The sequence below is a fragment of the Paramisgurnus dabryanus genome, chromosome 11 (assembly GCF_030506205.2).
Source record: "Paramisgurnus dabryanus chromosome 11, PD_genome_1.1, whole genome shotgun sequence".
Taxonomy (NCBI): Eukaryota; Metazoa; Chordata; class Actinopteri; order Cypriniformes; family Cobitidae; genus Paramisgurnus; species Paramisgurnus dabryanus.
Window position 1 is genome coordinate 3,966,378 of NC_133347.1, and position 15,446 is coordinate 3,981,823.

General features: G+C 34.6%; 1 protein-coding gene across 2 annotated transcripts; it reads left to right on the top strand.

The window, feature by feature from the left end:
- The first annotated feature begins 733 nt into the window (after positions 1-733).
- irak1 (interleukin-1 receptor-associated kinase 1) lies at positions 734-13,316 on the top strand. Of its 2 annotated transcripts, none has more exons than XM_065270259.2 (14): positions 734-1,022; positions 2,809-2,976; positions 5,100-5,213; positions 5,359-5,441; positions 5,582-5,767; positions 6,197-6,261; positions 6,652-6,766; positions 7,109-7,221; positions 8,355-8,562; positions 8,673-8,741; positions 8,823-9,047; positions 10,208-10,646; positions 10,776-10,880; positions 12,193-13,316. In XM_065270259.2, the coding sequence occupies exons 1-14, from the start codon at positions 851-853 to the stop codon at positions 12,288-12,290; spliced, it is 2,160 nt and encodes a 719-aa protein (XP_065126331.2). In that variant the 5' UTR covers positions 734-850; the 3' UTR covers positions 12,291-13,316. The 2 variants fall into 2 exon arrangements, with proteins under 2 accessions (XP_065126331.2, XP_065126332.2); XM_065270260.2 differs by having other exon boundaries at positions 10,776-10,868.
- The last annotated feature ends 2,130 nt before the right edge of the window (positions 13,317-15,446 follow it).

Below are 15,446 nucleotides of genomic sequence, written 5' to 3' on the forward strand. Positions count from 1 at the left end.
GTAAAAGGGTATGTTTGTAAAAGGGTATGTTTGTAAAAACTACTTAAATATCTTAAAATAATTAAGCCCTACTCTTAATCTAAACCCTGTCTGGGAAACTGCCCCAATATGTTCAGTTTAGCTTTGTGCTTTTAATAGCCTATATGTTTTAAAACACAAAGATGCATTTGATTATTATATTTTTACATGGTTACCATTAAACAAGTAGTGGTTTACATGTTAATCGTGTTTATCAGACCAAAAAAAAGAAAGAAAGAACGCACGTATGAGACAAATACGCATTTATGCAACGGGGTTTGCGCAATGAGAACTTGTCCATTGCGTCACTTGAATTTTTTTGTGAAGAAAATAACAACAAAGATCACCAAATAAATGCTATAAAGCAGCAGTTTAAATACGAAGGGCATTTGATATTTATCCTGTTGCTAAATGTGAAAAGAAGAAGTGAAAGATGTGCATTTATGCACGTAAGGGTGGTTGCGTTTACAAGTTTTACCATATAACTCGGGTCTAACACAAACAGATGGAGTGAACGCCAAAATATTATTGCTAATATTATTATTTTTATTTAACAAACATGACATTGTAATGACTAACGGAATAGACTAATGGAATAAGACCATCATAAATAAATAAATACAATTGTATAAACAACTAAAACCGCCAGACATTACAAAGTCGTCTTGTCTGAACGTAATGTGACCTCATTAATATTCACGAGGTACGTCATCGCCACAGTACGATTTACAAATCGTGTTGAGTCAAAGCAAAAGAAAAGCAAAGGAGGACCACTAACGCAAGTGACAGCCACAAGTAGGAAATCCCCTCTTTAGGAAGAGTGCCTTTTTTGATGAAGAGCAGATCTACGGAGGAGAATAAACGAGAACAAAACACTGAAAGCGCAGAGAAAATGTCAGGAGCGGAGTTTGACAGAGAGTTTCTCTACAACTTACCCGCGTCTGTTATGACTGACTTTACACGGATTATAGATTCACTTTCACACTCAGACTGGACATTATTCGGTAAGATCATTATATGTATTTGTAGTTTTATCATGACTGTGTTGTGATCATTTATTATTACTTTAAATCGACTTAACCCAAAGCGCGAAACCTGATTAGCACTTTCGCTAACTTGCTTAGCCGTCCATATGACGTAAAAAAGTTCAGTTTTGTTTATAGTGTTTAAATTGTTACACCGATGATTTATTCACTTCTTTCAGGGGTAAATAACGTTTGTACATCGTCTTGATGTTTGTTGGGCTTTGGAAAAGATTTATTTTGAGATTAGTTTTGCTAAATGTCAGGATTAAACGTTTTGGCCTGATGATGGGTGACGTCAGAATAGAGGTAAATAACTTGAGTGCTTGCATTTATTGGTGAACATTTAAAGGGGTATTGTTGATGTGGTTCACTAGAGATCATTAGTTTATTTTCTGACCTATGTAAAATGCTGTGATGATGCCATAAGATGGTTATTGGTTGCATTTAAGACTCAATTTTAGATTTTGTTCTTAGTTGGAAACCATATTGCGATACGAATTAGTTTAACGTAATTTACCCTTTAACTGTCACGTTTGACATTACAATAATTTCTTAGTCTTAACCAGCACTAATCTTGACAAATTATATATCTTTAAAAAAATCTCAGATTGAGGTTTTCATATTTCATCACCATTTTGCAAAAATAATGATATAGTATGAGTAATTTTCTAAAATGTCACTGGCCAACAGCTGGGCCCAAGGTGTTTTTACACATTTATTATTAGATCATAGATGTCCTATAAACCTGAAATAATCTTGACAAACTATATATTGTTGGAAAGCTCTAAGAATGTAGTTTTCATATTTCAAAGACATTTGATGAAAGAAATTTTTAAGTGAGAGTCATTTTGGAAATGTCACTCACCCTGTAGGAATACATATTAAATACTATATTCATAATTGTAATATCCTATTATAAATCTTGGCAAACTATATATCATTGGAAAGCTCCAAGAACCATTTTTTTCATTAATAATGATGCAGTGACAGAAATTTATTAATTTGTGATTGTGAGTATGCAGCAAACTGTTGACACCTAGTGGCCTTTGTTGGTAAATCCACTTAAAGTGTGACAAAAACCTCATTGTTTGTGATTTTAACTTGAAATTTGGATCAGAACTACATGAAACTTATGGCTTTATTTTTGTAGCATTTTGAGAGTAAAACATTTTCATTTTTATGGGTTTTAATTATAAAATATATACTTTATTGCATTCTTTTTATTTTCTAAATAAATTTAAACTGCTATAGCTTTTTTTTTTTTATTCACAAATCCAGACACTTCAGTGAAATTTTTTGAAGTGTCTTCTTTAAAAAGAGATCAAGATTTTAGACTAAAGAATGCCAGAGTTATATTAATTTGAACATTCACATCACCTTTTCACCCCCCCACTTAAAAAGGCGGCGTGACAGTTAAAGTGTTAATGTTTTCATTTGTCATTAAAGTCACTTGAGATTTTCATGTAAAATTTTCTGTATGGTGGTGATCTTGTGATTCAGTCTACCACAAAAGTTACCAATGCAAATGTAGTTTCATCAAAAATACCTAACAGATATTACAGTACTGTAAATTATGTTAAAAATATAATCGTCATCAACACACACATTCATCATAAAATGTAATAACAACAAGATTCTGAAAGCTTCTTAAGCTTATTGACGGAGTACCCATATCTATACTAACAGTTGAGTACTTTAAAGGAAACCGTGGTTAACATGGTATATTTTTGTAAGGGGTGTTTATTCTGTTTTATTTCTGATGCAGCTTCACAAATAATTCTTGACCAGACTGAACTTCGTCTTTTGGAGCAAAGCAGCAGGCGGACGGAGCAACTCATGCACAAATGGGGCTGTCGCAACGGGACGGTCGGAGAACTTGTGAAGGTTCTTGAGGAGCTGCGGTTGTTTAGGGCCCGTGATGTGATTCTTGAACGTATGTCAGTTTGATCTCATTGTCTCTGCTGTGCCTTAACCAAACAGATGTCAAGTGGTTTCTGTGGCTGTGATGAAAACAACACCAGAAACCTAATTTAGATTTTAAAGTAGATAATTTATTGACAGGTAACTTCTTAAGTTTTGAGACTGAAAACTGAAAACTGATCACACAAGCTGGCTTGTTAAAGCTGTCAACAAAGGCAATTTATACAAACACACCCGCGTACCATAGAGGTAATGACTTTAATACTGTACAAACTGTATTTTCTATCACTTTACCTTAACCCAACCCCTAAACCTGATCTTCACAGGAAACTTTCTACATTTTACATGAAGTTTGAAACCCATTTGCATTTTCAGGACCCGAAAGCTCCATTGTGGAGTAAACAAACAGCCAAACCACATACCATCTTGAATGGTTTCCATTGAAAATGTTGTCACGTAACGCTGGTTTCACACCGCACGTGTGGGAAGCGCGTAAGCAGCGCATATATTTTTTTTGGCACCCATGTTAACAAGTTCAACCATGCCCACCTCACCTGTCAACAGCGCATGCTTGCGTAGCAGGAGCAGCGCTGAAGCAGCAGTGCTGCGATCGTTTCGGTGTCGACTCTATTTTTGCTGCGCTGCTCATGCCCATTTAAAGTGACAGTGCATTGTTTATGGTTTAATTATTAATGGATAGATGCAGAAAAGTGTCATTTTACCATAAAATCATGATTGTGATGCCAAGTCATGACTTTGAGCAATTTATAAGAAAGCAATGAAATATTTAAAAACACACACTGCAAAAAAAGATTTTCAAGAAAAACATTTCTTAGTATTTTTGTCTTGTTTTCAGTAAAAATATCTAAAAATTCTAAAATTAAGATGCTTTTTCTTGATGAGCAAAATGACCCAAGAAAATAAGTCTAGTTTTTAGACCAAACATATCAAATTTAAGTGATTTTGTGCATAAAACAAGCAAAAAAAATCTGCCAATGGGGTAAGCAAAATAATCTTGAACATATTTCTTAAACACTAAATTCTAAAACTAGACATGTTTTCTTGGGTCATTTTGCTCATCAAGAAAAAGCATCTTAATTTAAGAATTTTTTGATATTTTTACTAAAAACAATACAAAAATACTAAGAAATGTTTTTCTTGAAAATTTTTTTGCAGTGTATTGCCAGAAGACTGCGCCGTCATTCACTTTCTGCCCAGCACTTAATGAATCCTCATCTATCTTAATAAGCTTCAGAGAAACAGATACATCTATAAATCTAAATCTTATGCTAATACTCTTGGAGGGGAACACGATCGCATCAATCACTGAGTGAACCCTTTTCTTTTATCGTAAATTTCACAGAAACTGATTTAATAATGTGGCATGGACTTTTTATGTCTATAATTGTGTAATGTGTAAATATGTCTTTGTCATTACACAGACCAGAACAAACAAATCACGGTGATATAAATTACACTAAGTCAGCACGAATTTAAATCCAAACATCTTAACCAGGGTTTATCAACCAGGGGCCACTAAAGGGCCTCCAGATGGCTTAAAATGATTCAAAGTAAGACAAAACAAGTTTTTAAATATGCTAAAACAACAAAAAATCTAAATATTTTTTTGTGTTTGGTTATTTTAGACAAATGTACATCTGTTTAGTTATGCAAAGCTTTAATATATTTTTTTTTGTAAAAATTGTGAGTGTGGGGGCCTTAAAGTGGAAAAAGGTTGAAAACCCCGGATCTAAACTGACCCGGTTTACTTTGTTTTGCATGATTTACTATCAGTGTTATTTCAAAAGAAGAAAGCTTTTATACCCTTTTATCGTAATAACTAAAGAGCGTATTAGCCAATTGCCAATATAATGACAATGTATTTTTTGAATACATGCAATTGCATAGCAATTGTTGCTAACATTATTTTATATTTTTCAACAAATATTTGAAAACCAGTTGTGTTTTATCCAAACAATTGTTAACAAAAAAATGAAATATGAGGAAATATTTTTGCCAGGGCTGTTGGTACATGAGGGAGGGCTAATGCGTCTGTTCATCGCACAATTAAATTTTATTTGTGCAGACCCTACAGGTTTTTGGATGATAAATCTGCTAATGTCTTTGTTTTCACAGAGAGACGTAACGCACGATCTCAGTCTGAGCAGCAGTCGTCTTCAGTGGAGACACTAAGCACCGTGTCTCTAAGCAGTACAGTCGGCTGTGACAAAGTGCCTTTCATTTACTCGGGTAACCTGTGGGTTTTTAAAGCTATTCCATGTGTTGAACATTATGATAACTTATAAATATCTATAAAATAAAATGTTTGACCACTATCACATTTCTTTAAGCTGCATTTCATGTCATGCATTTTCCTCTGATGTTGTTTTTTCAGAAATTCGCCCTTTACCCAAACCTGGTCCTCCGCCTCCTAATCTGGACTCCATCATTTCAACAAACTCTAATACAGAAAGAAAGGTGCTTCATTTGAAAAATATTATTATTACATCTGTCAGTAATGCAAGGGACGATAAGTGTTTTTGTGGCAAGACATTAGTCAGCATTTAGCCATCATATTTTTCTTTGTTTCGGTTTCTCAAGTTTGTGTTTGTTCACAGTGCTCGTGTGAGAACCTCCAGGATTTCTCGTCGGTTTCCTCCAATGCGATGAGCTGGCCGATGGAGGAAGTACAAGAAGGCACATGCAACTTCTCCACGTGCAAACAGATTGGAGAAGGAGGTTTCGGACACGTGTATCGAGCTACGATGAGAAACACAGAGTTGGCTGTGAAGAAGCTAAAAGAGGTACTAATAAATACACACAACAATAAAGTAGCTAAGAAATCATGAGTGATATAGACGATTGCATCACTCAATAAAATTTTTGTATGTGTAATCACTGGTGTCACATCATGCAGAGTCATTCGGTTTGTGGTTTCTGGGTGCATTTGTAGTTTTTAAAAATATATTTTTAGCTATAGTCGAGTTGATGTTAAATATTTTTAGCAGGGATTTTTGTGTGCTTTTTGTTGTTATGACGCCAGTTATTCATCAGATGCTCAAATTAGTTTGTTCAGACACATTAAGGTCACGTCAAAGATTGCAATCAATGATCAAAGTCAAACTTTGATGCTCCTATTCTCATGATTAGATTATGAGACTTTAACCTGGATTTCACATAGTGATTTATTTATTTTCTAAACTAATTAACTAACTCTGTTTCATGCCGGCCAGGACTCTCATTTGGACTGGAGTGTCGTGAAGGAAAGTTTCAGGACAGAAGTAGAGAAACTATCGCAGTAAGAAAGTTTCTCTGGCCAGCTTCTGCTTTGTGCCTTGTGTTTTCTTCTCTTGCACCTTGTCCTTTTTTCCTATCAGTCAGGTCTTTCTGTCTGTGATTCATTTATGTTTGTTTAACAGAAACGGAAAGGGACTTGCCCGCTTGATATTTCGATTGCTCTTTAAACACCTTTACTCTTCATGACCTGTAAAAAATGAGTCTCCTGCCCACCCACCAAAGTGTTTGTGGTTAGTCGTTGTCATAATTTTCTTTCCTAAATAGGTCATTGTTTCTGACACCTCTGCCAATACTTTCACGCTTTGCTTTCTTATGCAACTCTTAAATACTTCCAAGAAATATTTAACATAATCCAAAGAAGCACATTTTTAGCATATTTTCTATCCTGCAGATACAGACATCCCAACATAATGGACCTTGTTGGTTACAGTATCAAAGGACAAATGTATTGTCTCATATCTGCTTACATGCCAAATGGCTCTTTAGAAGACCGACTACATTGTAAGGTGAGCAACTGCATTTGGTATAAAATATGGTTTGGTTTAGTTCATATTAAGTTAGCAGAGCAGAAGGTCAAAGGTTCGAACCCTATCTTAATAAATTAATTAATAAATATGCATAAATAAAAAAAGTCATCACCTTATCTTTATCCAAACCTATATGTGGACTTTGAACTTGAAATTGTTGAATTCGGACACCGGACAGTCCATCCTCATTCGCTTTCGTATAATATAGAAAAGAGAACTCAGGAAAGGTTAGGAACTGGTGGTGACTAAATAAAAATGTACATACATGTAATTTTTTGTGCAAACTGTTCCTTTTTTTTTTCTAACACCCGTCTCTTTCAGGACAACATTGCCCTCTCTTGGTCACAGCGTGTTAATATTCTGCTTGGCACTGCAAAAGCTATCCAGTACCTTCATTCCTCCTCACCTGTGCTTATTCATGGAGATATCAAAAGGTCCGTTCAAACTAAACGTTTACGTATTTACTTTACACTTATTTTACAAGTGTATTAAAGGGACAGTTTACCGTAAAATGAAAAATCTGTTGTATCAAACTTATGTAAATTTCTTTGTTCTGCTGAACACAAAGGAAGACATTTTGAAGACTGTTTGAACCAAGCAGATCTGGGTCTTCATTGACTTCCATAGTAGGAAAAAATTATATTATGGAAGTTAATGGTGCCCCAGATTTGTTTGGTTATAAAAAAAACTAAATATTTTTCTTTGTGTTCAGCACAATAAACAGGGTTCCCACAGGTCCTTAAAATCCTTGAAAGTTTGTGAATCTGAGGAAAAAAATTCAAGGCCCTGGGAAGTTTTTGAAAATACATACATACATACAGGTCATTGAAAGAACTTGAATCTATTTTATGCAAGAAGTTTTCTGGAAAAAAATCCATATTATTCCCTGTGTAGTGTAGGATAATATCATAAAAATTTGACTTTTTAAAGCTAATAAATGCTTATATCTTCTGTATGCGAATGTTGATTCATACCAAAATGTTTTTTTGCATAGTTGTGTTTGACACATGAAAACGTCTCGGGTTACGTATGTAACTGTTGTTCTCTGAGAAGGGAACGAGACGCTGCGTCTCCCTTGCCATACTTCCTGTATCCCTGTAACACAGTCTTTGACAATATTTCATATAGCGATATACTTCCTGGCTCCAGCGTCACCCTGTCTTTGTCGTTAAGCCTCACCATTGGTTGAATTTGATATACACATTCAGACGCACTTACCCTTGGAGGCGTCCCCAAAGTGTTACCAAAGTGATGCAGCGTGAGTTCCCTCGAAAGGGAACTGTCACAATGTATCTTTAAAGGTGACACAATGTAACCTTGCTCTCACTTGAAATGTGTCCCCACATTTAGTCCTTGAATTTGAGGGTATTGGACATGGAAAGTCCTCGAAAGGTCCTTGAATCTGAAGTTAACTAAAGTGTGGGAACCCTGAATAAAGAAATGATGATGGTGACCTGTGAGCAATACTGATTATTGTCCTCATACAGGATTTGCAGGACATTTCTTGTTGACTTTGACTGTTAGCATCAGGCTTCGTATACAAACCATTTATGTGTCTCTGTTTCAGCTCCAACATCTTTTTAGGACATCATCTGGAGCCCAAGCTGGGTGATTTTGGAATGGCACGTTTATGTCGGAACCCCAACAAAACTCCAGGCAAGACATGTAGCGTGGCACAGACTTCAACGGTACGGGGAACTCTCGCATATCTACCAGAAGAGTATTTAAAAGATGGACAGATGGGGGTGGAGATTGATATCTACAGCTTTGGTGTGGTAAGAGCCTTTTATTTGTTGTTATTTTCTGAACAGATACAAAGATACAAATTCCGTTCACTTTTTTATTTAGAATAAAGCATAACATTCCAGTTTCTGTGGCACCACAGGTTATTTTAGAGGTACTTACTGGACGAAGGGCTCTAGAAGTCGATGGTCAGTCCAAAAATGTTTACTTGGTGAGAACCTTTAAAGCCATTTAGTCTCACAATTTAACCTTTGGCCGTGGCTAATGGTTGGTGAATGTAAATCTCTCACAGAAAGATCTAGTAAAAGAGGAGGAGGAAGACGACAGAAGCTTCAGCAAAGGAAAGCACTCACGGGAACTGTCCTCTATGCATGCAGCGGAGAACATCTGTAGGAAACATCTGGATTCTCGATTGATGACTGAAGACACACCTGCCTTGCATGGATCATTGGAAATCTCCAAACTGGCATGTCAATGTCTAGACCGGCGGAGGAAAAAGAGACCTCGCATGACCGAAGTATGAGAATCAATTTATTTGTGCGCTATATGATTATTAGTAGTTCCGGTTCTTGATTGTGATTGGTTGGGCAACGTTTGGGACATTAATCTAGAAACATAAACCTGTGACCGTATTGCTTCAGTATTGGTATTTTGTTATCTAATTGTTTTCAAAGAACTTTCTTAGATCTGGTCTTGTAGGACTTGCCAACACTTAGGGGTGTTCATTAAGTTTGTTAGAGATGCGCCTGACTTTTTTAGAGATGTGGAGACAGGTCCTTGTATGACATCACATTATACGAGCGACTGCATAAGGGGCACACCGCGAGCACGCTCTACCTCGGTCTGCGTTAAATTGAAAACACCTGTGACGGACAGATCAAAGGCGGGTATAGTGTGATATACACTTACTGGCTTTGTTGCTAAAACTTTTTTCTTTAAAATGATAATACATGAACAAAACACCCAACATATTGGTTATATAATCTTTTATTTAATAAAGACATGAAGTCAGGTTTGTGCTTTTAGTCAGTTTTCTTAAAATTCATATTTTTTTCACCTTTATAAGGGTAAAAAATGTATGATAATTTTTTTCTATCATGACAATGACATTTCATTGTAGTAATTGTACAGTATGCATTGTTTGTTTATTCATGATCACATTTTTTTTTAAACCTTGCTACACTCTAAAAAAACAAACGGTGCTATATAGCACCAAAACAGTTGCTTTGGATCGTAACGATAGAAGAACCATTTTAGTGCCATATAGCACCGGTGAAGAACCAGTGAAGCAACAGTGAAGCACCAGTGAAGCACCAGTGTAGAACCATATAGGGGCCATATAGCACCACATATGGTTCTACATAGCACTATATGGTTCTACACAGGTGCTTCACTGGTGCTTCACTGGTTCTTCACCGGTGCTATATGGCACTAAAAATGGTTCTTCTATCGTTACGATCCAAAGCAACTGTTTTGGTGCTATATAGCACCGTTTGTTTTTTAGAGTGTAGGTATCTAAAAAAACTCTGGTCCAACTGTAAACCACAGATTCACGGCTTATAGCTTTTTTATTAAGATACTAATATGACTTTCTGAAGTTTATTACGTATTTACTTTTTAATTATTAAAAAATGACTGCGCACCTTTAACTTCTGCCATTTAATTTTTGTGTTACAGGTATTTAAAGAACTGCTTGACTTATATTCGGAGTTGACGACTTGTGGCAGATCAACTACGGTGAAAATATTTCCAGTACCATCTGATCTTTCCACCCCAGAGCCTTTGCGTTCTGAGAACAGTTCACTGGACTCTCTGGCCCAGCAGTTTTCAAAACTCTGCCCTCAGGAGGACACTTACCCCTGCCTTCATAAGCCCATCTTTCCTACTTTAAAGTCTACAGTGACTCAGTCAGACAAGTCCGGGTGGAATGCTGAATCCTGGGCTTCACAGTCCTCCGGAATACCGTGTGAATCGGATGAGAGTCAAGGCTTTTCTCACTACTTTACAAACACCGGTAGCAGATCTCAGCCTTTGTCGTGTGGGGCCTGTGATAATCAGAGCACTAATTCAAGTGGATCTTTAGGCAGTGACCCGTCACAGTCCAGTCCAAATGAAGGTAATGGGATATTTATCAAATGAAAACAAGAAATACGGTCAGGGTTACAAAAACTGTAATTGGTCTTCTTCAGATTAGGCTGTTTGCTGAATGTCTGACTTTCTGTTTTTCCTCTGGTTGAATCTTCAGTTGTTGTTGTTAACTCTGTGAGGCAGAGGTTTGTCCAGAAAATGGAGCTGTATGAAGAGGGAAGGATTTTGACTTCTGATCTCCTGTCATCAGGTGACTCATTATGTATGTGTGAAAATTCACCATGGTTGAGTAGAATTTAATTTGGTTACAAAAAAAACGCTTGGTAGTGACACATGCTTATGCTTTTTAGGCACCCCCCCAAAATAAAAAAAATAAATTGAAATGAAAATAATGCAAACTTGCAGTTTTCTTCGAATAATGATGGAGATTTTTTTTTCATTTATTATCTGTAAATTAGGATGTAGCTCTGATACAAAACATGATGGTTCATACAGTACTAGATACTGTTTAACATGCTCCTGTTTTACTAAACCCAATAGCAGATGTATATAGATTTGTGTTGAGGAAGTGATTTGTTGATTATAACTTTGTTTTTTAAGTACAGGTGTGTGAATTTAAGTACAAATACAAGAGCATATTGAAATCTAATGTAGGGCTGCATAACAACTCATCGCAACTAATCGTTTGCAGAATAAAAGGTTTTGTTTACATTATGTGTGTGTGTATTGTGTATAATAATTATTTATATATAAATACACACACATTCATGTATAATTTTAAGATGAAAAATGTATATAAACATGTAGATATTTCTTAAATATTTGTGTATTTATATATACATAATTATTGTACACAACACACACACACATATGATGTAAACAAAAACTTTAATTCTGCAAACGATTGATTACGATGAATTGTTATGCAGCCCTAATCTAATTTTGGCAGTGGCACCATCATGATGTTTAATGGTGAAGATATATTTGATCAAATAATTTCATGTTGATAAATTATTTATTTACATTTTGTATTATGTCATTTTATCATATTTTATCTGAGCAATGTTAAATATTTTTACTTGTAAAGGTAAACTATGAAAGTATAATCATATAAGCAAAAACTCTTGTCATGGACATTTATATACATAATATATATATATAATTTTTTTTTTCATTTGTGTGTATGGCACGTCTTTCGAAGTGTGCATCATCTGTGGTGATGGATATGTATTACAAAAACCTAGTAAATTTTCAAAACATGACATACACTTAACATATATTTCTTGTCTAGGAAGCCCTTTATAATAACATTCTTTAAACATAAACAAAAGATTATAAAAAGCTTAAAACATCAGTCAAACTACAGCATCTAACACATAAAGCTGTTTGTTTGAAGAGCCTGGTGGTATGGATGCTTGTTGACATAAATGTAAAACAAATGCAAGTTCCTTAATATTTTGAGACCTATTTTATATACAATTTATATATTTTAGTAACTTATATTTTGGAAGTTGTATGTCCACTGTGTGAAGAGAAAAATATATAATTTACTAAACTTTTTATTATTTTTTTAGACCGAGGGATGAATACTCAAACAAGAGAGCCTGAGGAGAGCGATGAATTTGCAAGTGAGACATCTGACACCAGCCTACAGACCCCTACTGCAGTATAAGACTTGAAGTTTAATAAAACCCACAAATATGTTAAATATATTTTAAATGTTTACATAGACTTGACATTTCTTTATGGTACTTCTTGTAAATTGAAACAAGAGAAACAATATTTTATAAATACCTCAATATATGCTGCAGAATTATGTTACGTAGTAATAGCAAATGATTTTGAAGTGGTACAGTATAGTAAACGAAAGTTGTGTACTTGTAAATCTCGACTGACTAGTCAGAGATAGTCCATCATTTATTATTATACGCCTGTTATTTTGGCGATCTGATCTCTGACAGTTTTTGTTTTTGCTTTGTTCTCAAGAGTTTTCAATTATGAAAGTTTGCTTTTAAAGTAAAAAAAATATGTGTATGGAATATGACTAAACCACCTGCCTGTGAGAATATAAAATTTGAATTTAACCTTAATGTCCAACCAATTTCAATGAGACTTGGTTATATAAATCATAAATATTTTGGAATTTTAGGTATAACATTTGAAAATATAAATTGATCCCACCAATGTGGGAAAAGTGATTTGCCTCATTTTACATTTGCCCCATTACTTATTAACACACATAACTTAACTCTTTCCCCGCCATTGACGAGTTATCTTGTCAGTTAAGAGAAAAGCTTCACTGCCAATGACGCTTCCCTGACGAGTTTTTATGGCAATCCATATTTCCTCTATTATCCACTAGGTGGCGTGCTTACCCAGCTTATAAAACACTGAAGCTACTACTGATTCAAAAACAGTAAAAACTCTGTATGTTTTGATCATTGTTCTGAATCTGATTTCTAACAAAAGTCCTTTACAAATATTTCAGCTTTTTGCTCAAAATTTTGTATTTTTGAAGAAACCTAACCATATTTGAGAGGTGATAAAGAGAGAACAAATGATGAAGCTTTTTTTTCTTTTTCATTTTTTGTTTGAAAGCAGAGGGTCAATTCTTTCATTTGAAATATTGTATGTTTATATATTTAAAGTAGAAAATTTTCTGGAAGGCATTAAACTTTTGTGAAAATCATGAAAAAAATGCTGGTGCTGGCTGTAATTTTTTTGGCAGAGAAAGAATTAACGTGTCTCTTCTCAGTTTTATATTGTCCCTAATTTTTGTTTTAAGTTTTAGTTCATGTCATAGTTCTCCTCAAGCGTAATTATAGCATTGTGTTAATGGCCACAAAGGTCATGGGTTGCATTGTAAATTATGCCGATTGCACAAATTATGCCAAATATAAATTTTTTTTGTTTATTTCAGTTTATTCTGTAAACAAAATTAACAATTCAGTTTCTTACAATAACATTATTGAATACAATCACTTTTTAATAATGAGTAAAATATAATAACTTATTGCATTGTTTTCAGTAGCAGTTATTTAATATACTGTATTATTTTTTTATATTTAATACAATAATTCAGTTTGGTTATTTATTTAAATACTTAAGTTTTGTATATTAATTGAATATAGCTACACTCTATGCTTTGACAATCATTATTTTATTATTATATTATTTTTAGGGCTGTCAAAAGATTAATCGTGATTAATCACATCTAAAATAAAAGTTTGTGTTTACATAACATATGTGTGTGTAATGTGTATAATTATTATGTATATATAAATACACACACATTCATGTGTATATTTAAGAAATATTTGCATTTATATACTGTATAAACATTTATATAATTTATATTATATAGAAATATAAATATTTTATATATAAATATAACCATTTTTTCTTAAATATATACATGACTGTGTGTGTTTTTATATATAAATATTAATTATACACACTACACACACATATGTTATGTAAACACAAACTTTTATTTTAGATGTGATTAATCACGATTAATCTTTTGACAGCCCTAATTATTTTTCGACAATAATATATTATTATAGTTTAAGAGAATTTGAATTAACAATCAAAACGTAAGATCAAAGTTATCATAATGATGAACGTGTGAAAAAACAGAATAAAATAAATAAAGTTGACCCCAAAAACAATTACTGTTTTCTGTTATCGAAAATAAATTATAACTAGATATTAAAGTTTGAGGACAAACTTTATGTTGGCTTGAAAAAGCGTAGCCTGGACATTTAAAATGGTTTGACAGAAGTTTATTTTAGTAGGCTATCTGGCTGTTAGTATGTTTAAGTATGAAGCTAGCATGATTTAGCATGATGCTAGCATGATTAGCATGAAGCTAGCATGAAGCTAACATGATTAACATGAACCTAGCATGATTAGCATGAAGCTAGCATGATGTTAGCATGAAGCTAGTATGAAGCTAGCATGATTAGCATGAAGGTAGCATGATGCTAGCATGATTAGCATGAAGCTAGCATGAAGCTAACATGATTAGCATGAAGCTAGCATGAAGCTAACATTTATTCCGTTGCTAGGGTACTAAGTTTGGTTGCTAGGCAGAAAATTGGCATCCCATAATGATTACACTTCAAGCCACAAGTAAAACGGTCCAACCCTCGAGTCTCTATGATGTTCTGATGCGGAGATATAAGGCTTTGTTTATTCCGTTGCTAGGGTACTAAGTTTGGTTGCTAGGGAGAAAATTGGCATCCCATAATGATCAACCTTCAAGCCACAAGTAAAACGGTCCAACCCCCGTGTCTCTATGATGTTCTGAAGCGGAGATATAAGGCTTTGTTTATTCCGTTGCTAGGGTACTAAGTTTGGTTGCTAGGGAGAAAATTGGCATCCCATAATGATCAACCTTCAAGCCACAAGTAAAACGGTCCAACCCCCGTGTCTCTATGATTTTCTGAAGCAGAGATATAAGGCTTTGTTATTCCGTTGCTAGGGTACTAAGTTTGGTTGCTAGGGAGAAAATTGGCATCCTATAATGATCAACCTTCAAGCCACAAGTAAAACGGTCCAACCCCCGTGTCTCTATGATGTTCTGAAGCGGAGATATAAGGCTTTGTTTATTCAGTTGCTAGGGTACTAAGTTTGGTTGCTAGGGAGAAAATTGGCATCCCATAATGATCACACTTCAAGCCGCAAGTAAAACGGTCCAACCCCCGTGTCTCTAAATGTTCTGAAGCAGAGATATAAGGCTTTGTTTATTCCGTTGCTAGGGTACTAAGTTTGGTTGCTAGGGAGGAAATTGGCATCCCATAATAATCAACCTTCAAGCCACAAG